The following is a 23,520-nucleotide window of genomic DNA, read 5'->3' as shown; positions in this document are numbered from 1 at the left end:
ATTCAATCATCTCTAGTTTAAAATCTGAAATACTCAGACTGCTAAAAGGCAAAGTGGATGATTCAGCGTTGAACAGAATTATTTACGACGCAAGTTCAGATTTATGAAAACCGTACTGTATTTATGGAATCCAAAAAAGGAGATTTTTCAATGTTTTCTTTTGGTGTCAGATTAATCTCACTGACAGAAAATGCAAAATGTGCATGGGTCAAACCCTGGACCTAATTGTGGTATGTTGACATTAGTTTGTAAGGAGCATAGGATTTTTACAACAACCGCCTCGCTCTGGTCAAATAAAAATGTACCACAAACTCATAAGCAGACACTGTGTTGCTACTGTATGAATAGGCTTTGCTTACCTTCTAGCTCTTCCCTGCTTTCTCTGCATCAGCTGCTTAATTAGGAATGCTAAGCAACATTTTTGACACTTCCAGTACACTCATTATAGGGCGAGTGTGATAAAAATTAGAGTGTTTATTTAAAGTGTTGAAATTCACATCTTTTCCGTGTGCAAGAACCTACGTCACCAAAACACGGTCACAAGAAGTAAAAATAAAGGACAGATAGCTGTGTCAAATCACATCTCAGGTCTAAGGCTTTGTGCTGCGTGTGCAGTTTGCTCCTCCGCCGAGCAGCAAACGCACTCTTGTTTTCTCTACACCTCTATGCCGCTGTTTGTGTGCATTTTATTTCTAGGTTGCATCAGCAAGTGGCGGAGAAGGAGCAGCAGAACAGGGAGTTTATCGAAAGGAGGATACAGGCTGTTGAGTCTCTAAAGTCTAACATAGCAGCCAATCAAGTAAGCAGCAGAACAGAACTTAAGTGTTTTATTTTTTGTTTCGGATTTTTTTTTTTTTTCTTCCTGCAGATGCCTTATGTGGCACAGGCCTATTTATATGTTGTCATTTTAGAGTTATTAAAAGCAACAACAAAATTGAAAAAAAAAAAATTAAAAATGTTTTTATTATTATTATTATTATTATTATTATTATTATTATTATTATGCATATGGTATGCATTCTGTACGAATAATGCGATGTATGTACTTTCCAATTAAAGATCTTTATGCTTCTGTCAATTATATCATTCCTAATTTAGCTCTGTCACTTTAGGAGAGTTTGCGTGTTCAGCAAAGAAGAGCAAAGAAAAAAGTCCTGAAGAAAGAACAAGACGAAAGACACCTAAAAGCTTCCCTGGAGGCTCAAGGCTTCAACAGCTTCAAACATGTGTACCTGAAGAGACAGCTAGAGGAGACAAATCGAAAACAACAGTATGTCCTCTCCTCTCCTCTTCTTTCCTCAGCTACATGTATGTCCTCCACTCCCACTCTGTGCAGCAACGTGTGGGTGTTTTCTCTCTGTGTGCTGAGGAATACATGACCCCGTTTCAGCATAATGCAGTGTTGTTGATTTACACCTCTAAGGGAATTTGAAGAGAGCCAGAAGTCAAAGAGGCTGGAGATTGTTGCAAAAATTCTTCAGGAGGAACAGCTGGGAAAGAGCAGGAGCAAGGCACCGCCTTCCAATCTCTCATCTCATGACAAGTTCTCATCTTTGAGGCAAGGAAGAGAGTTGCTCCTCTCTTACCTGGAGCCTAAACTCCCATCAGCCCCTACATCACCAACATCGGTGAGAAGGTCTCAGCATCTATGATGCTATTAAGTATTAACACACCTTGAAGTTTTTCCACAGTTTGGCATTTAATACTTTTTCCTGGGATTTTTACACTTTTTACCGCATAGAATGGTAAGGATTGGGAATCGTTTGTTTTTGTGGAGGATCCTCACATTCTCAAGCGAGCATTTCCTTATTTGCAAAATTTTCTTCTTCTTTGCGGTTCTGATTTCAAGAGTATGCACCTAATATGTGAGAAGTTATCATTTGTCAGCTGTGAATTATTGAACCCTGCGATGTAGTCATACAGTTTGAGCTGGAGCTAAATGCAGCTACTGAAGGTGTCATGCTGTGTAAGCTCAGCTTTAGACTCCACGAAAGACTTTACGCTGGTGTGAAGGCTCGCCTTCCCGCAGGACAGCAATTCTAAACGTAAAGCCATAGCAACGGGCTGGTTTAATGCGTAAAATGGGAGCGTAATACAATAAATTAGTTGTTACGTGACAAAATGTGAAAAAGTTCAAGGGGTATTATTTAACCTTGGCACGACGGTGTTCGTATGTGAGGTCACAAATGTGTTTCTTTACATTTTCCCAACTTAAGAGACAGTACAGTACCATCCCCGGATCTTCTTCAACCTCCTCTGACGGTGAAAACTTCAAAATGGAAATGGAGGAAATGGACGAGATTGCTCACAAAAGCACCCCTAGTGACTTCCTTGCAGAGCCTGAATTTTCCGGGCTGTGGGAACAAGAATGCAAGGTGCGCTAAAACAACACAACCTTCCCGCCTAAAGCAAATTCATCTGAATTTGCTAAATATAAAGAGCCATAAATCATGTACTGTTCAGCAGCCACGTAAATATTCTGCAGGGAGCAGCAGAGGCACCCAGTGCTTGGTGGAGAGGTGTTTGTTGAGGTGTTGGGATCAGGGTGGAATATCATATGAACCACCTCATGCTTACAGTGAATCTTATTTCTGGCAGGTGAAGAGACATAGAGTAACACGATCTGTCAAGTCAGGTAGCACAAGCCTGTGTGGAAAAACTCAGCTAAAGTATCTGAGATGCTTGTCCACATCGATAGACGTCTCCCAGGAGACCAAACTTAATCAGTAAATTTCAGGTGTGTTCACACTACAAAAAAAAATTATTCCTCTGAAGGGCTCCAGTTTGATCGAAAATACATACCTGTGTAAGGTTTAGGCACTGTGTGTGCTAGAGTTTTGGCACTTTTCTGTTGACACAGTGTGTCAAAAAACAGACGGATAAATATAACATTTACAGCTGACCTCGTGTCACATCCTGCTACAGTAGGTGTCACCAAGAGCACACTTTGTGATGATGGCACACATTTCAACTGACACACACACACTATTCGTAAGTGATAATAATATCCACCTGCCTGCTTCGGTGTTATATTTAGGAACAGCTTCTACTTCTGCTTTACTTTTGTAAATCTCTGTCTAAAATGATGACAATAACAAACATAATGGTTATTTAATTACTCAAATTATGCTAGAGCTTATTTTTAAATGTATTTCTATTATTTTTCTAAGAATGCAACAGAATTAAACAGCGAGAATTAAAGCAAAGCACAGACATGGGATGACAAGGTAGGGGAATAAAACCTACACGTGTTCCTTCCACGTACAGGGGAGATGATATTTTCCAAAGACATAAGTTTCGGTTTTATCTTCAAAACCAAAAGTTTATGGGGTTCCATCACTACTACAGATCATAATTATTAAAGTTTTGCACAGATATTAATCTGCAGTGTTGCATGTCTGTTAACTGACAGATGCTGTTATTGTAGTACCCAACCAACCAGGCAAAGATTAGTGTAATACACTTGGAAACTAAGTCCTAGGGCCAAGATAATATATATTAAAAAAATCCAAAATAAGAAGTTCAGGGCATGCAATTGAAATAAATCCCCAAAACACAGACTGGTAACTGTGAAACAGGAACATGTGGGAGACAACCAGATTGAGAGCAGCTGAGGGAGAAGATCAGTGATGGAGGGAATGAATAGAAGAACAGAAATAATAAGTCAGACTACAAACTGTAGAGCAGTATCCAAACATAACATCACCTCTTCGTGAGAAAGATTCAACATATACAGGAGATAGGGAAAAATAAAATGCAAGCAAAAACCTAGTTATCAATGTGTCCAAAACCTTAAACTAATACGATGGTTTAATTTCAGTTTTGAGTTTTTGTTGGTACACAATTAATATCAACTATACTAAATCCAGTTACCCTAGAATAAAGCATAGCTAATTATCCCAAATGATATTGCTGATATTTACTTATTTGCATATTTTAGCTAAATTCCCAATGCTGTTTCCATTTGTTTTGTTCTTTCTTTAAGAGTTTCCATGTTTACCAGCTGGCAAAAGATCTTAAGCAAAAACTAGTCACTGGAGGAAATGCTGGAGGGAATGTTTCCAGATAAATCGTTTAAAAAAAGAGAGAGAGAGAGAGAGAGATGTATTTCAGTTAATTAAACACATAGCAGAGATAATTGTTTCTCCAATTTCAACCCCAAATGGACAATTCCAGAAGATGTAGGAAGGATTTCCACAAGGTTCTCCACACCCGCCATCAATATGCAAAGTTTGACTGGCCCTTCTCTGACTGTTTTAATTTAGCAGTAGAAAAATAAATAAATCTTGTTTGGCAAGTGGCCGTTAAATATAAGATTTATCTTGAAGATATGAAGGAATTTATTTTCTTTGAGGTCACATTTATTCTTTATTAATTGAAAACTAAAGAGGACCACTCCATCTGGAATAGCACAATATTCCCACATACCAAGAAATAACTTGAATTCAAAAGGGACATCTATTTGCTTTGGAATAGTTATTATTATTATTATTATTATTATTATTATTATTATTATTATTATTATTATTATTATTATTATTATTATAAGCAACCCATATTGCTTACAAAATACCTTGAAACCAATTTTTTATGCTCTATTTGTCTTCTAAATATTTATTCCCTTCTTTGAATATAGATACAGATAGCTGGAATTAGCTAAATGCTGTGTGTAGTGACAAAATCAGCTGTGGGAAATAATATGTTTTCTGTGTATTTCAACTCCATAGAAACACACAAGCAGATGTTATACAGCACTAAGTCTGAGAAAATGTTCAATGAAAAATGCAAATATTGCAACTGTAAGTGTGTTTTATGTACCAGACACAAATACTCAACACAGAATTGGATGTACTGTAACATTTAACAATAGAAGAAAAAGATTCAGGGTTGTTATTTGTAGAAAATTCCCAGTCACCTTTAAACCATCCTTTCAAACTATTAAATCAATTCAACTGTAGATTTCAAGAGAATATCTCGTGGAACTACGCTTACAGAACTCCTTAAAGTAACCATTTACCATTACATGTATTTCCAGCAATCACCAAAAGTTTAGAAAGAACAACAAGAGTAGGAGTGTCTCTGAATTAGCTCGCTGCTACAGAGGTGAGTTGGCTCACTGTCTCATTCAGCGTCCTAAAGCAGTTGAAATGAAGGGCGACAGGCTTCGCTTCCCGTTGCGCTGGTTCCTTTGAGGCTTCAGAGCGAACACGGCGCTCCTGCTCAGAGATCTGAGCGTGTGACAAGTCAAGTGGAAGGGATCCCTCCTGCGAACGTACAGATCAGACTGATGCCCTCATTAAAGGCTACAGTCCAACAGAGCAGTCAGATACAACAAAACAACAAAGCTTAACGAGGGGAAGGAGGATGGTGATTAGATGCTCTCTTTGTAACACAGTGTTTGCAGCAGTTTGAAAAAAGCGAAATTACAAATACTAGGATACCAAACCTTACAGTTTTAGATGTAATTTGAATTATTACATGACCTTTTTGTCGTATTTGAGGAATGAGCATCATATACAGCTGCTGTTGTATTGTGAGTATTGTTTTTTTTAATATTGAATCTGATGACTAAAAGATCAAAGACCTGAAATACGTAATCTCATCTAATGCTAGACAGACTGCAAAAAAAGAGATTATTTGTCTGTTTCTACAGTTTATGTAGATGTCTGGTGTGGAGTGTGTTTTCAATAGCTTTTTTTCTGCTTCCTGGTCACAGAAGCCTGTCTTATCTTCTGCAAAGTCAGAAGTCAAGGAAGCTGAGTCCGGCATGGACAGCGGGACGTTAACTGCGACTGGCAAAAGGATTCATGAGAAAGATTTGAAACGGCCTCCATTCTCCAGCAAGCCAGAAGTCGTCCTCTTTAAGGTACTAACTTCAGTAAAAGTGCCACTCCAAACAATATACACCAGTGGTCCCCAACCCCCGGTCCGTGGACCGGTACCGGTCCGTGGACCAATTGGTACCGGGCCACGCAAGAAATGGTGAAATATTTCCGTTTTATGTATTATTTGAGTCTGGAGGATCTTTTATTTTGAAAATCCTTTAACCGGATTCTCTCGGTTACTTGCGCGCCAACACTGAGGCCACAAGCAGCAAACTGAGTAATAAACAGATCAGATGTCTTTGGAAAGTTTCTTTGCGAAGGGGAAAAGGCCCAGAGAAGAGACAGGAGAATGGATTTATCCTGGACCGGTAGGTGAGTCCCACATTACAAACCCGCTCTGCGTAACATGTGGCGACCGGCTGCTAATGAGGCAATGAAGCTTCAAGCTGCTTTGCCACAAAGAGACCAAGCAGGCTGTGGATATAAGCAACACTTCGGGTGTTATTGTCTCCCATCATCACTCCCAGGTGGGACCATCTCGTTGCAGAGAAACAAGCTCAGGGCTCCGTCAGTCAGTATCCTGAGTTAAAATTTTCAGAAAGTAAAATGTTCATTTTTGTGGCGCTTCTGTATCTTATTTTAAAGGGATATATAAACATTACCATAGCGACCAGAGTCAGAGCGTTTGGGCTGCGGTCGTGAGTCTTAAGTCTGGTTTAGACGGAATGAATTGTCGGCCGATTCTCCAAACCTCTGTGACCACAGAGCTGATAAAAGAACAACAGGTTCGATCGGTTCGTGTGTCCAAGGCAGGAGCAACACGAACCGATTCCAGTCACGAACATCCCGATTCCAGAAGATAATCCAGTAAAACCCCCAACATAGCGGGAATTTAGAATAATCCAACACTGATGACATTGTAGAAGCAATAGTGATAGTTTGTGGAGTCATTTTAAGAGATAAAAGACGTAACAAAAAGAAAAGGCGGTGGATAAAAGACGGCGGGAGCAGCCGCTCTATTTACTGCACTATGATTTGGAGGTGAATGTTTTTTCATAGTTAACATTTTTAACTGAATAAACATAATAATGACATTTAGATTTAATAATAAACATTTCCACATATCATCTCCGATATCCAACGGACTCAGTTGCGCAATATGTCAGCTGTTTGGGATTCCCCTCTGTTCTTACGTCACGGCGCTTTCTGATTGGCTACCTGTCACATTCAGCAGGTTGTATTCTCGTTCCCAGACAGGAAAAACCCCACAAGTTGCGATAAAAACTCCAAGACAACCCAAATTGGGTATATTCAGGATTTAGCGGGAACACCAACACCGCCTCCTCCCCTCCCCCCACACCCTGGGGCCGCAGCAAAATTTTCCAAGTCTTGACCGGTCCGCGGTAATAAAAAGGTTGGGGACCACTGATATACACAATGCATAACAGTGGTTAATTAATCATACAAAGTGGAATTTTACTTGTTTTTTTCTGCTGACTGATGTAAGCGGTCTGTTTTAGGACTTTGAAGTTGAGAAGAAGTATAAGAAGAGAATTGTCCTGACAAACATCTCCTACACTATTAATTTTTGCAAGTTTATCAAAACCTCTGCAGCGCTTAAGGACTTCATTTCTGTCAAGTAAGCAATAGAGTAAAGAGTTTGTCTGAAACTGTATTTTGATGTTTGCTGTTCTTAGTTGGTTTAACTAAGAAGCTCCCCTTAGCTTGAGTTCATACTCAACTTTGGTTGAATATTCAAACATTCAACCAAAAAACATGGTCTTTTTTTGTTTGTCTGTTTTAAAAAGGCATAAAAGAGTCACTTTGAATTGAAGAAAGTTAATAAAACAACATAGTTTACCAGTGCAGTGAAGTCGAGCTGAATCTGATGAAAAACGTACTGTTCCTCTGATATACAGTACATACATATATACAAATCAACAGCACTGCTCACCTTCTATAACTTTTATCATATTTAGTCAACCGTCCTCCATGTGTTGCATTATTATTATTATTATTATTATTATTATTATTATTATTTATTATTAGCTATTAAAACTCTATAGACTTGCTAATCTTTAGAGTGTTGATTTTGCTCTAAAAATGCAGCATAATTGTGATACGGTGGCCTCCTAAATGAACATGTGGAAAAATGGGCATCATCTGTTAAAAGCCTCCAGAACACTTATTATTAGCACTCTCTCTGCCATCAGCAGATAGAAACCCTGCCACCATTTGTCATTTTTTATATTTTGTTTAAATGATGGAATATGCGTGAACGCAAAGCCTGTCCTCCCACATATGGACGCTGGCTTGGTTCACCACGCGCACAGCTCCTCTCATGAGTCCCCGATAAATGAGTCAGTCGATGTTTCTTCTATCTCCTCTCTGTGATGCCTGCCAGCAGCCCACAGGCCAAGCAGAGATGCATTGTTCTCCAGGTCACTCTCTGAGGATCGCTTTCCCATTAGGTCTTTCGTGGCTTGATGTGGAGACTTCTCTCCTCGTTCTGCCTGACTGGATGAAGAGTCTTGTAGTCTATGGAAACTACTGACACTGTTATGGAGCGCGGGTGCGAGATCGCTTGTCTGAATATATCACCTTCTAGTTCTCCATTCCTTACTCACATGTGGCAGACATGAACTTCTGGCCACATTTGGAAACTAACACACGCAAAATATCCCAGATTCCTGCTGCAGGGCAAAAAACTGTTTGTCAACAATGACTAGCGTTGGTTGTAGTTGTCCTGTTGTCAATATAACTCCCTAAATCTGAAATCTTTGCATGTTACATATGTTTTTTTTTTTTTTAATGGGACACAGTGCTTTGCTACTAATTATCAACACAACTAAATAACAAGGTCAGGAAAAAGTTTAAATAAAAATATGCAGACGAAGAAGGAAGTAGGTCAATTATGCTAGCTTGACTTTGACAGCATTAACGTGCTGCAGAATTTGTTGTGTTTTAGCAAAAAAAAAAAGGCGACCCACACACCAACTCTGACAAATCCTCAGTAGAGCAGCTGTTTAAATTAGATGAGCTGCCACACTTTTTACATTCTTAGCATTTACCTTTTTCCTCCGGACGTTGTTCTACTTTGTCAATAACATATTATTTCGACAATATACATTGAAGCTTGTGGGTGCAAATGTGGGGGCGTGAATACTTTCTGAGGACACTTTACCATTATTTCTATCAATTAAAAAAAACCAGCAGATTTCTAGTATAATTATTTACTGTTGAGATTTTACACTTTCCTCTTTAGGGGCCTTTTTTCTCACTGCTAAGTGGCTTAAACAGCGTTGCCGTGGCCACAAAGGCATAACTTGGCGCCTGGCAAGATGGATTCTCCTGCAATAATATTCTCTGGTGAAATATAATGTTTACACATCACTTCAGGAAGCAGCATACAACCAAACCCAGTACAACATCAAAGCCAAGAAACATGATAAATAGCACAGAAATACGATTGTTAATTGTAAAATATGTAAAAACAGAACTGGTTAAAATTGCAGGCAAGGTAATAATCTGGTTGTACGTACACCTACCTTTGATTATTCATGTGTACTAGTGTGTAAAACCCCAGTTAGTCACACATTCAAACCCACAATACTGAGATCAGTCGTGATGACCACAAAGAACGAGGAGTACGCCAGGCTTTTTCACATCAGCCCATGGTTTCCTCTACGCCCCCTGAATTTCTAAAAATGGCTTCCTCCCCTCCGACACCCATTTCAGAGTGGGCTCCACTTCATCGTTTCTCTACTGAGACTCAAACCGGGAAAGCCTGGTTTCTGCCAGATTTGGTAAAAAGCTACAGTGTGGATGCTGCGTTTAGTGACTCTTCCTAGCACGTGTCAGAAATGGGGGGCTGAGCGGAAAACATCCTTCTGGGTTGTGTGTGTTCCTGAACTCAGATGTGAGATAACAAATAAGCTTGTAGAGGAAGTGCTGAAGCAAAAATCTGAGTACATAATAACAGTTTTTTTTTTATTTAGTCCAAGTTAAGAATACTTGAAAATTATACAAACCTTAGCACTTTATTGTATATCTTGGCAAAAAATACTTTCACAAATTTAAAACATTAACCCAGGTTGTTTTAATAAACTCCAAGGAACATTGAAAGATAAACTAAATTTCCTCAGGGACTGGTCTATGTTTCTAAAAGCATTTCACTGAAGTTATTTCAAAGTTATTTCACCTGCTGGGTGGAGGTTGTTCAAACTTTTCCTTTAGTTACGAAATGTCTTCTTTTTTATTGAGTAAAATTGGGTTAATTTGGTTATTTTTGTGTATTTAAACCACTTTTTCCCCAAAGATTTGACGTTTATATACGTAAGCATTTCCTAGTAAAGAACTGAATAATTAATGAGGTGTTGAAATTTTCTCATTGACTGTAGATGGTGCGCTCCTCGTTAATGCACAAGATTTGTAAGCAAGGGCTTATTTGTGTCATTCTGAAATGTGCAAACGGACAAGATTTATTTATTTTTTTTTTTTTTTGTATGCCCAAATACTTGAAAATGAGTCACGATTAATTTTACTTACAGCAGAAAACCATTTGATGCTTTTTTCTGTTTGTTGTTGTTTCAGTAGTCTACACTTGTTTACGGTGAATTTTGAATTTAAACTTTTCCTTCTGGGGTCATGTTTATTTCAACAGCAAAATCTGCAGAGTAGTTTCATTGTCATTTCTGATCAAATGAATATTGCAATATTTGGCCAAAATATCAACATGAAAGATCTGTTGAAGAAAGAGTTGGAAGAAATAAATCGAAAAGTTACTCTTTAAGTTCTTCAGCTGTTTCCCCACCCCGCCCCCCTCTAAAAACATCTCAGTTAACACAGGATAGAGAGTATTTTGGAAATATATTTTATTTCAAAAGTTTAGACACATCAGGCACAGTTTTGAAGCTTTTGTAGATTAGTTTTAGAAATTGCTGTGAATGAGTATGAGGGTCTCTACCAGTGACTTATGACTAGATTACTTATTGATTTACTGTGGGTGAAGCCAATGGATACTGCTGCAACTGTATAATTCAGCACACAGAATTACCACTGATAGTGTAAAAGGCACATTTTTCAGCCTCATGGTTTCAGTCCTCTGCAGCGGACACCCTGGCCTCATTCGCAGCAGTTTATGTAGGGCTGTAGCAGGCTTTTTCAAACACTGCCTCACTCAGCATTTAATCCCAAGTGAACTGCTCTATTTTTCTTCGCATGTCTTTTCATGCCACCTGTCTTGAAGTTAGAAAATAGCAAAAGCACTGGTGATTATTTTTATATTTTTTTACCCGCGGATGAAAAGAAAAATGCTTATGAGGTACAATAGGACGTTTTCCACTTACCACCTAGTGACCAGGTGGGATTCTTTCAAACGTTTCCATTTCACAGCAGTAAACTCTGTATCCACGCCAAGTTCCCCAACCGAGGACTGAACCAACAACTTCAAATGGGAGGCCAAAATAAACCTACTGTACTGGTCCATTTGCTCTCTGTACTTTTCTGTAAGTACAGAAAGATATCCAGACTGCATGTTGATTTTACAGACTGTCAAATTGGGCATGATCATTTATTTTACGGAAATTTAACTTGAACAAACGCTTTTCAAAGTGTTAACGCCCACTAGATGTTTTCACGTTTTCTCACGTTACAACCAAAAACTTTGATGCATAAATTTTAATTCGAAGCAATGTATACAATTTATGGTTTTAAAAATGTTTCCTCATTTTTCTGCAGAGGAGTAGTAGTAGGTTAGGTGAGACAGAGTGTCATTTTCAATTAGGTCTTGCCACAGATTCTTGATTTGATTAAGGTCTGGAAATTGACTGGACCGTTGTTGCATATAAATACACAGAATGTTGCCCTTTATTATACGTTGACTCAGGTTCCATCAAAAATTTCTGTGCTGTGAATGAAAATAAAAACAAACATCTATAATAAATTACACTTTTACATATTTGGGAATAGTAAGTAAACCCTTTTTAATTTAGTTATTTTACATATTTACCAGACTGTACTATGTAGATTTCTGGGTCATAGACTTTTTTTATTTTGACTCTATCCTTGTTTAGTAAATCACGAGGAGAGGTTCTGTTTTGCACTCTTGAAGAAACCATTTTTGAAAGTGAGATCCTTTAAACATTTAAACCCTCGAACTTAAAATGTTTTTACCTTGATTTGTAGTTCATATTTAGAATGAGAACACTACTTGTTCGGTGAGTTGTCTAAAATGCTGTCTTTTATTTGTGTTTCAGTTTTCAGCCTCCTGGTTCTTTATCTACTGGGATGTCTTTTGAAATACTGGTTATATTCCATCCTCTGGTAAGTCCTGTCAGCCCTTTATTCAGACACCAAGAGGCTGAAAAACATAATATGACCTGCATATTGGGACACACTGCTTTCTATGACCCACTTGTAATAATTCAAAGTAGTGCAAAGTAATGACTGTTGTTGCTTTGTAAGGTCTTTTAGTTTCTTGCCTTTCCTTTTTTTTAAATCATTTTTTAAACTGGTAGTCTGGTACTAAAATACTCTTCTGCTTGTTAGAACAGTTTTATCTTTAACACTGTCTTAGAAGTGGTTCTAAACCATTTGCCATGTGGGTCCATATTGTTGGGTTGAACGTACATGTGAACTGCAAATTTAAGCTAATACACACATTTTTACCCCCAAAAAATAAACAGGCAAAAGTTTAATGAAATGAACAAACTAGCCTGGTTTTTACTGAAAAGAAAACTGTGACATGAAACACAAAATGGGTCTTATGTTTGTCCTGTTAGACGAAAGTTGTACTGTTGATAACATTTTTTTTAGTCAAATGTTTTCCATTTATTTTTTGGTCATCTTAGTTTTATTGTAATCAACAAGAAAGGAAAATTAGTCTACAATCTTTGAACACCAGGTTCAATGAGTGGTTGTGCTCGATTCTAATATTGAATACATTTTTCAGTTGTTTTTTTTTTGGTGGTCCTGGACTTGCATAAACTTTAAAGCAATGACAGACGCTTCCTGTCAATCACCTTGACAATAAACGGACCCTTTCACTTCTTCCTTGAGTCAGCTGATTGAGTTAAGCAATTTTATCGCCATTCTATATTGTCCCAAAAGCCTGAGGAAAACATTAGGGGGCATGGGGCAATTTTGTTGAACGTTTGACTCTGTTCAGTGCTTTGCTTCTTGTTGTTTTTTTAGTTTGTTTGTTTTCTTGTCACTGTTTGTTTCCTCCCATGTCAGAACCCAATTTCACTTGTTATCTGATATTTGCAGATTAATGAAGACCTGGAGGGAGAAATTTATTTTGAATCAACCTGTGGCCCCTTCTCTGTGCCGGTCAGATGCACCATAAAGAAATGCAGCGTGAGTAGACTCATTAAAAAACCAAAAGAATGCTTTTGCCTGTTGTTGAATTAGCCTTCTAATCTGATTCGGTTCATTTCTCCTGTTTTTTTTTGTTTTTTTTTATGCAATAATTTTTTTGTCCTTTTTTGTTGACTCTACCACACATCTGCAGTGTGCATCTAGTGCTTAGATATGTGTCTGTTACATAAAATAATAACGACACACGCAGGTCTCAGTTGTACGCTTGGAGACAGACGGCATAAAAAAACGTGAGTGATAACTTCACAGGTTTGGTACACGGCAGCTCAGTCCAAACAAGCCTAAATCTCGAGGGCATAAAAACCAAGAAGCATAAAAAAAACCAACAAAAACAAAAGGCTATATGCTCGAGAGAACAGTGGAGCCGAGTACAACCTGGCACAGGAAAAAACAAGCACATATTGCAGAGATACACGCAGGAGAGATGTTTACTCACAGGTGAAACTTCATAGCCCTGTCCAAAGGAACAGAAGAGGAACATGAAAACGGAGGACACTGAACTATTAGTCACTGCTTTCATTTCATCTAGTTTCATAGGAACAACACTTCATGACTAAGTTGGTACACCAGTTCAATTAAGCTCACCTTCTTTAATCGGTTTGTTTGTTTATGCATCAAAACCTTTGTGAACATGAGGTGGCAGCTTGTAAGTAATTGGCAGTGAACTCATCTGACTATACAGTGTTTATCTGTGGATATTTTCTCCCTAGCCGGAGGTTGACTGCCAGTCTATTGACTTTGGCTCGCACGTTGTCGGCGAGAGTGTTTCACGGACTATAACCCTGACCAACAACGGAGCGCTGGCCAACTTCTTCAGCGTGGGCACCTCCATGCATCTCTCTGCGGCAAGGAGGCCTGTCCAGATGCCATCCCATGAGTTTGCCAACACAGATCCGGTCAGCCATCAGTATAAAACTCAGAAGTTGCTCCACACTGCAAAAACACAAAATCTTATGAAGTGTATTTGGTCTGGTGTCTAGTGCAGACATCACTGAACACTTGAAATCAGACAAAACTAACTTACAAGTTACTTTTTGGTAAGATATAGGAGCTTCTTTTAAGTGAATCATTTATTAATACTGATTTTTTTTTTAAAGTACTGGTCCCACTGCGAAATTATTTCACATATAGAAAGACATGTTTCCCATTGAGCAAGTGAAATAATCTGCCTCTGAAATATTACTTTTCATCAATATCAAATAATTGTTGACTGAAAACAAGCCTCTATGCGGTGCTGAAAAGTTACTTCTGAGTTAGTTTTGTCATATTTCAAGTGTACTAAGTGTATTTACACTAGAAACTACACCAAAATTACCAGGTAAGATTTTGTGTTTTTGCAGTGTATTTGCCATGGTTTCTGACTCAAAGAAAGATTTATTACAGCAGGTCACAGATCTTTGGGTCACAAGTTGCTAAGGCTTCCTCCTCTTTTATGTAATAAAATTTACTTTTATTACTATAAGTAATAAAAGTAAATCAGAATAAAATGAATTATTGTGTAAAGAACTCAAATAGTTCAGCATTATTCTAAGTGGGAAGTTACCTTGTAATCCTTCATGTACAAAATGAATGAGTAATGAGCAAGTGTTTGTCTTTCTTTTTTTTGTGCTTGTAGGACAATGAAAACATAACTTATTCCAGTCACCGGAGTTCTTTTTCACTGAGTTTAGAGGAGGTCCTTGCAAAGCGGCAGAGTTTTTCAACGGAACCTGGTAAAAATACTGCAGAGCTTAACCAGAGCAAGACTTATGAAGGATCTTATTAAATATGTAAAAGATTTATTTTGGTGATAAATTGCAGAGTGCCTGGAAAAAGTATTTAAACTTTAATGTCTCCATACCTGATCACTTTACAGCCTCAAATTTGGTTTATTTCAAGTAGATGCTTCTAAATGTGTTTTCTGATACTCAAAAAATTTGCCTAAAATTTAAGAAAATTAGCAGGTTAAACCTGCACAAAGTTCTTACAACTAGAAATCTCAAAAGTGCAGCAGGCAAGTGAATATTTGCTGCAGTATACATTCACACAGGCCAACACTGCAGAGTTTTAAAATGTTACTTTTCATTTTGCACCACCAAGCGTTTGGCAGGAGTGAAAGGGGTCTGAAATGGGCACCGTTTTGGTTTAGCAGATGGCAAACATTAGCAGCATATTAGCATGTATGCTCAGCGTACTGTTGTGTCTATATCCGAAATCGCTACGCAGATTAGCTGTATTTGAAAAATGTTTTGTGAAGTTGCTCTCCGAGAGTTTACATAAAACTGACTGTAGAATGAAGGACGAGAGCAGAGGCTTTATCTCTTCATCGTTGCTGGGACATCTGGTCTGTGTGGGAACAAAATCCTAAAGGAGGACTCGGTAAAAGCGCAGGGTTCACCTTGCTCTCACTGCTGGAGACAAGGATGCATCTCCTCTTTTATGTCCTCTCACATCTAAAGTCTTCATCGCTGTGCTCAGCACTCTCCACAGCTGAATCTTTTGATAAGCAATTCGGGGCTTTTTTTTTTTTTCTGCTCTACAGGCTTTGGCAGTTGGGTTTCTGCATCTCCATTTTTTTCTTCTCTCTTTCTTCTCCGTTGGTCAATCACATGAAGTTAATTACATTTTCAGGAAGTTGGTAGTTCACAATTTGTCATGTTTTTTTTGAGTGTAGAAGATGGAAGCGGTGCCATTTTAGTGACATGTTTTTCATTTATCTGTGGTATTGCAGTATATACTAGCTTTTAAATGTATATAAACATCCACACTTCTGTTAAAATTCTGAGTTTTTGATACTTAAAGGAGGACTTTAAAGGACTTTTTTGAGCTTTGTATCATGTAATAATGTTATTTCTTGTTCTTCCATGTTATAATGTTGCTTTGATTATTATTTGAGGAATCCTTGACTCCCTTATGGCAACGCAGAGCATTAACACTTGCTCATGCAATGCATCAGTTCCCAGCTGAGCTTCCGCCTCACAAAGTACTAAAACAATGGAGCTACATCACTCTGAATATACTGTATTAAAGGAAAAAGTCACATATTGTCATTTGTCACATTAAAGGGAAACATTTTGAAATAATTTGCAATGGTTTCTCTGGAAAAACAAAAATAAAAACCTAACCTAATCCTAACAAGATGCATGCTTTTGCATCATTACATATGAAGTTAAACCCCAGGTTATTCATACTTCCACCATATTTGGATTTAAAGTTACTTTTAAAAATATGTTTTTAGTTGGGAATGTCAGTGCATGTCCCAAAAATGCATAATAACTTAATAAGACAAATGTTCTAGAGCTGTTATCTCTAAAAAAACAAAAACAAAATCTACACTGTTACACATTGAATGTTTAAAAATTCCTTAAACCCTTCGCAATATTCAGTGTAAAACATTTTGCTGGCATTACAACCAAATGCGTCAGAAAATTGCTCACAAGCCATTGCATGTTTCCTCTAATACTGGTAACCATTCATCTTTTCTCATGAGCTCCTAGACTTTATCATCATTATCCTGTTAATCAAACTGTACATATTGCTGCCAGTCAGTGGGAACATGCTGGTCAAATTAAAACATTAATTCAAATACAAATGCACCAAACTTTGTTTTCAGTCTGTTAAATCTTCACGTTGAGTAACCGAAGGTACTGATCAGCCCTGTGCCTGTGTTTTTGTTCTATCACAGTTACTTGGTTGATTTTGTTTGTATGTATAGATCTATTTGTTCCCCCAAAACACGGCGCATCATTTCCCTGCACTGTTCTTCTGTAATGTGTTCTTATTTTTATACAGACATAAACTCTCACCTTTCCTTTGATATGGGCACATGCGTTAACCTGACCTTTGTGGACTACTGCGACATTACACTTGGAAATGTAAGTGTAGAATAGCATTTTAACTGCAATAAAATATGTAAAACAAACTTTAAGAAACATTGTTTTGGGGGAATGCTTTTAAAACACAAGCTGCTAACTGTGTGCCTGTATCTGCATGAGTTGTACAACCTGATGTAAATGATGTTTTTATGGGGAAAACTGCTTTGGGGCTAATAATACTTCTCATAGTCTGAAGCTTTCAAACTTTTATTTCATTCTGCTGTGTGAGGTTATTTTTAAACAAGGAATATGTGGATTCTTCCGTAGTGATTGGGGATGAGAAGCGATGAGCTGATGAGAAACAGATTTACCCTCACTCTAAAGTATGGATTTTCTGAGCATTTTTGTTAGCTATAGATGCGTTGTTCAGTTCTTTTGTCTAAACCGCTGATCTGCTTCACGACGTATGATCTCTTGTGCGTGCAAAGATTGATTTTCTTGACTACAGTGCTACTGAAGACTCTGCACTCCTTTTCTTGTTCTAACCATGATGCTGCATATGCCTTGTGGCCCAGACGTGGCTGAGAAGCCAATCAGGGTTCATTACATCTTTCTAGTGGGGGTCTAATGGTGCATCACCTCTCCCTCTGTGCTTTTTATGACTGTGTGTTGCACGCGCCTGCATGCCTTCAGCTTTGTTGTCATTTTGACAGATATGTGCACATCGAATGGTTCAAGGCTACGTCTTCAATTGTGGATTATCCATTAAAACACCAAGTCACTCGCTGCATCTGCAGCGTATGCCTTTCATGTTTTTATTGTTCTCAATGCGCTGACGTTACATGGAGGAGTACCCAGCCTTTCACCTGCACGCAACTCTTCCTTATCCCCTTTTAAATCATAATGGACTTCAAAGAGGATTTAGATTTTTTTTTTTTTTTAACTGTTAGATTAAACACTAACATTACAGTCAAAAGTGATTGCCGATCAGTTGGCATAAATCAAATAATATGTGTTTTAATTGAGTGTTTTGTTGACAACAGCTTTTCCGACACATAGTTTCCATGTGACAAATAGGCAGCGGGACAAAACTGCAGACGGCTCATGGCTCCAACTGTGGCTCAGACATGTGTGACACGCTCCAATCTGGGGCTTTAATCTGTGAACATGGCAGCTAAAACCTATGTCGGTGTACTAAACCAGCTCACGTGCACTGGTGCTTGGACAAAGCTGAACTAAGACTTAAAACCAAAATTAAGTTGCGCTTATGTCAGCCTTTGTTGAAATTCAAGTGAAAAATGGGTTTAGGAGATTTATGAAGAATCCCCACATTTGTTTAGAAATGTTTTGCAGAAATTAATTGAAAACAACTTATGTTTCTTTCTTCTTTTTCTGCCTGCTGTGTCGTGTACTGTTTTGTAGGTAAGAGGAGGAGAGATTGGACCCTTTCAAAGTGTCAAGCTGGAAATTTTATTCAAGCCAACCGTTCCCGGAGAGACCATAATGGACTTCTACATCAGATTCTCTGACGCAAACACAAAACCAGTATGTTATATCGATGGATGTTATGTCACGGGAGTTTAGTTTACCTCAAATGATTATTGATGAAAACGTGTGTCTCGGTTGACGACCTATTCACACAGATACCCATCCATGTCAGCGGTGTGGCTGTCAGCAGCCCTGTATGGGTTATTCATCCCAGCATTGACCTGAAGATCTGCACCTTTGACCGCCTTTATCAATACACTATCGTCGTTCAGAGCAGGTGCGTCCAAAAGACAGGCAAAGTTGAAAACAACTGATGCGCTTTTTTTTAAATTTTTTTTTTACCTGTAAACAAAAGACAGCAATGCAGTCTAAACAGTGACTTTGGTCCTTTTCATACTTCATCATGATTTCATGCATTAATGTATTTCACTGGGAATACACACTGTATCCATATCAATATAATATTCACTTTATTGATGTAGTGGATCAAGTAGAGCATGATTGTGTAGTGGAAATAACATGATATATGGTTTTCAGGTTTTTGTTTTTTTATTTTACAGAAAAAAGATCTGAATCACTTGTCATATATTTATATATAAGAAGCGGTATCCCTGATACCAATAACAAAATCCAGCACAAATATGTACCTTAACAATGCGCCTAATTACTAAACAGATTTCAGCTGTTAATCATTTAATCTTAGTTCAAATACAGCTGTTCTGTGACGGTTTGTGGGGTTTCAAAAGGGGCAATGTCATGTAAAATTAACTTTTTTGAGCTTTACATTATGCTGTAATGTTATTTCCTCATCAAAAAGATACCAGAAATGTTGCTTTGATTTTTTTCATCCATGTTTGAGGAATCATTTAATCTCCCGTGGCAACCATTCAGTGTGGCCTAAACGCTTGCTCTCACTGAGCACTGCTCAGATCAGATGAGACCAAAAAACCCATGTTTGGCAGAGAAAGCTGCCCCTCAATAAATGGACAGCAAGTTACAGGTGTTAACGAGCTTAGCATTAGACTCGGATCCAAGAAAGAGAGACAGCAGGATGAGGAAAATCAGACAGTCATGAACGCGCTGATGTGTCGTCTAAAGAGGATGATTCCTTCGGCTTTCCAATCCTGCACTGTGTGAGTTGTGTGTGTTACTGTGGTCTTGGTCTGTCATATAAATTACCTAGAGAATGCGTTGAAGTCGTGGTTATAAAATGTGAAAAACTTCACGAGGTATGAATACGTAAAGAAAATCGTTATACAATAATTAAACAAGCTGATTTTAATACTATACCGTTTCAAAGTTCTGCATCTTTAAGTGAAGCAAGGAATTAATACAATAAAACGGTAGTCATGTTTATATAAAAAATAAATGTAACTTCACTTTATTTCCCAAACACAAACACAACACTCTCTGTACCTCGCTGTGTAATCTCAGAGGACTTGTTGTTTTCCACTTCCAACCTTCTCAGCATGCGCACTGAACGCACACTTTTTTTCTTTCAAAACCTGCACTGTGTCTGCAATAAATCAAGTTTTATGTAACAAAACAGGCTTAGACTATTACAGGTCTGTTTCGAACACTGTCTAATTATCAGCAGTTAGACAAGCATGTGGGAGAGAGTTTAAGAGGCACTGAGCCCTGAGAGAGAATGTCAGCACTTTTCAGATATTTTTAACTAAAATAAAAAAAAAGAAAACATTGTTTTTTGCAAACCTGCAAGTGGAACAACCTTACATCCATCCAACTATTTTCTGTACCAATTTAATCCTGTTCAGGATGTCAGGGGGCTGCTGCCTTTCTCCTGGAGTCAGCAAGAGAAGTAGGATACACCCTAGACGACTTTCCAGTCCTTTACTGGAGCAAATTACAAGATAACATTATGTTTCAGTAATTTGGAAGATAAATAAAAGATAATATTCACAAAATCTCCAAAACATGAATCCTGAACATGAACATGAAGTATATCAGCAAAATAATTTGAACACACACACAAACGAACTTGAACGACATCCCATTCTTAGTCCAAAGACTTTAATATAATATCAGGTCACCGACATCCACAGCTAAGAGCTAAAACTCTTTTGAAAAGGTTTTTCAGAATGTTTTACCATTCTTGAAGCTTGTTTGTGAGGTCAGACACTAATGTTGGATAAGAAAGTATGGTTCACAATCTCCATTCTAACTCATCCCAAACATTTTCTACTGACTTGGGTCATATGTCAAGTTCTTCTGCATCATACTAAACACAGTATGAGACAGATCATTTGTGACAAATCAAACTCCTCTGAATTCTCTCAGTGCAGAAACCAGAGATCAAACTAGCAACCCACCGATTACAGTGCGAATGCCCACCACCATTGCCAAAAACACATTTCAACACAACATAAAACTCTTAACAGTCATTAGTACCAAAGAATCACAATAAGGCTTTATACCAATGCATGGATTAGATTTAAAAAATATATAGAAGCTGCTTCTAAATGTTCAGAAATGAATGATAATGTAAGCTGGAAACTCACGTCCTCTTTGATTTTGTTCACGACAGCGCAGAACTCAAACAAAGCCTTTCTGATTATGGATATGATGCATTGTGATGCACAGCAAAGGTTAAGAATGCACCAGGGGCAGTACCATTTGCAGAAGAGTGGTCCGTCACCTCTACAGTCATTGTGTCATATCAGTGTGGGGGAGGGAGTGTGTGTGTGCGTGTGTGTGTGAGGGTTAGGGATTTGTGACAACTGCCATCTGGTGCGCTGGCACACCAGCACATGTGACAACATGATGATGACAGTGTCAGTATGAAGTGCAGCTTTTCAAGTAAAGAAATGCTAATGCTTGGACCAGCAAACTATGCAGTATGTCACTCTGCCTCCAAGACAATAATCTGAATACAAAATAGCTTGGCAGGCTTTTGGGATGAACAATGAGAGAGCCGCTGCTTTCATTATTTAAAATTGTCACTCGCTCCCCCCACTAAATAGATAACCGTCCCACAAGTAGTCTTTAGCTTGTGACAGATTAGTTAAGAGAGCAACACAAAGCAAGATTGAATATGTCTACCCAGCCTGTGTGCCAGAGATTTGAACGTCTCTCTGACTAATTGAACGAATTTTAAGAGGCTTTAAGATATGCAGTTTTTGACTTTTGCCTGTGAACCGGTGATTTGAATATCCGAGCACAGTTGGCAGAATTTTTCTTTTCTGTTTCAAACATTGAGCCGAGACTTTGAAGCCCTCCTCCGCTGGCACCAGTTCGGGAGTTAAACATTCCTGCCCAAACTAAGGCCTTAAAAATACAAACGATCTTGTTTATTTATTTATTTTTATTTTTTTCTTCAACAAATTCTTGGCTTTTCTCTATTTATTGCATTTGAAGTCACCGTGCTACACCTCATCTTGGTACATCCTGAGGCCTGCTTAAATAGCTTCCTGGAATAGGATAAACATGTTGCTGGTGCAACAGTAAACAAAGCATTGCTAATAAAAAAATATCCTGCTTCTTGAGTTGCTTCTTTGGTGATATGCAAAACTTAATTCAAATTAGAGCTCAAATTAAAGCATGATAGTGCTAACTAGTTCCCTAAAGTGCAGATTATGTCCCCCAATCCAATGACATGGAGTATAATACTCTGCTTTGATCTGCTCCCTTTCAGCTTTCTTCTATTATTGCTTTACAGAGAACCTACTGAGGAACACAGAGTCAACTAAATGATTTCAAAGGAAATTTCATGAATATAAAAATAAATAAATAAATAAAGAATGCAATTTTAATAATTTTAATAAAGAATGTATATTTTGTCAGCCTGGAAATTGAAACAAAACAATTTAAAGACCATAGAATTCAAGCCTCAGTGAAAAAGCTGTTATGCTAAGTAGCATAACAGCTATTAGGTAGCTACACGCTACCTAATTAAAGGACCAATGAGGTGGCTGAGATCCATGCTTACTCCAGGAAGAACTAATGCTTTGACTTTTTAAGTAATATTGCAAGGATGCATTTTAAAACAATACTTTACCTAATTATTTTTGGAGGGCTTTCAGGATGCTTTTTTTTCTTGTATGTTTTGCTCTCAAAGCAGAACAAAGTTTTTATTAAAATGACACATGTTCACAGGAGATTGTCATATAAAAAAGGAAAGGTGCAAATCAGATTCATTGGTGACATTGGTAAGAAAGTGTGAAAAGACAAGAAATTAATCTTTTATTGCAGTTGAATATTTTTAACTTTAATTTGAGTACGTTTTTTTCAAGTGGGACAAAAATCCTAACTTAAGCAATAATTGTTTTTTGTTTTTTCACACAGAATTGCTAGTGCCAATCTTACCTGTAACCCTAAACGTAACTGAAACATTTTTTTTACTTTAAATTGAGTTTCTGACACTTGCACTTGTTTACAGTATTTCTCTTCATATTGTAGATATGTTTGTAATTTATTTTACAAAGCGCTGCGAATCCTCTGCATTAGAAGTGCCAATTAATTTACGCAAGGGTCCAATTTTCTTAGCCAGTTGCCACCAGACAGGCTGCTTATTTTGCCTCCACACACAGTCAAGCAGATGGCAAGGGAGGTTAAAAAAATCTCTAAAGCTCACTGCTAGAGAAACGCAGCAGAGTATGTCTGGAGTCTCCATAACAACCACTGGATGTTATCTACACCCTGAGCAGTTGTGCTACAAAAAAAAAGCCTTTTTTTGTCCTCACATGTCAAGCATAGTGTGTGGAATTTAGTAGATGCTATTGAGACATTTTACACTGAACCAGACGCCTCAGTCAGAGCAGACTAAGATTAGATTTCATGTGCAAACACACCTGGTATTTCCGGGCTATTTCTCTTGCAATGACCCCATGGGGACAGTCTTTGAAACACCAGGGCATTTGAAATAAAAATTTTGTGGCATTTGGCAAAGAAGAATTTTAATTTGGTTTCTTAGCAGGATAAAGATCCAATAAAATACGCAGAAAATGCACAGCAGACATAACGTCAATCTTCTGCCATGGCTGTTTCAGCCCACAGATCCATTTTTTTTTTTATCT

The 23,520-nt window shown here is 37.9% G+C and overlaps 1 protein-coding gene across 3 annotated transcripts in view; it reads left to right on the top strand.

Moving 5' to 3' along the window:
* The window catches only part of cfap74 (cilia and flagella associated protein 74), a 54,234-nt gene that overhangs the window by 5,686 nt on the left and 25,028 nt on the right, over positions 1-23,520 (top strand). For all 3 annotated transcript variants that reach the window (XM_008413084.2, XM_008413085.3, XM_008413086.2), the window contains exons 9-21: positions 697-799; positions 1,113-1,270; positions 1,424-1,628; positions 2,217-2,375; positions 5,717-5,866; positions 7,346-7,464; positions 12,083-12,149; positions 13,095-13,184; positions 13,916-14,101; positions 14,821-14,917; positions 16,977-17,059; positions 18,422-18,544; positions 18,643-18,764. In XM_008413084.2, the coding sequence (XP_008411306.2) occupies positions 697-799; positions 1,113-1,270; positions 1,424-1,628; positions 2,217-2,375; positions 5,717-5,866; positions 7,346-7,464; positions 12,083-12,149; positions 13,095-13,184; positions 13,916-14,101; positions 14,821-14,917; positions 16,977-17,059; positions 18,422-18,544; positions 18,643-18,764 (1,662 nt within the window). The remainder of the gene's footprint in view (positions 1-696; positions 800-1,112; positions 1,271-1,423; positions 1,629-2,216; positions 2,376-5,716; positions 5,867-7,345; positions 7,465-12,082; positions 12,150-13,094; positions 13,185-13,915; positions 14,102-14,820; positions 14,918-16,976; positions 17,060-18,421; positions 18,545-18,642; positions 18,765-23,520) is intronic.

Source organism: Poecilia reticulata, chromosome 7 (genome assembly GCF_904066995.2).
Source record: "Poecilia reticulata chromosome 7, P_reticulata-male-v2, whole genome shotgun sequence".
NCBI classification, from domain to species: Eukaryota; Metazoa; Chordata; class Actinopteri; order Cyprinodontiformes; family Poeciliidae; genus Poecilia; species Poecilia reticulata.
Note: the sequence above shows the minus strand (reverse complement) of the source record. Positions and strands in the feature narration are given on the sequence as shown.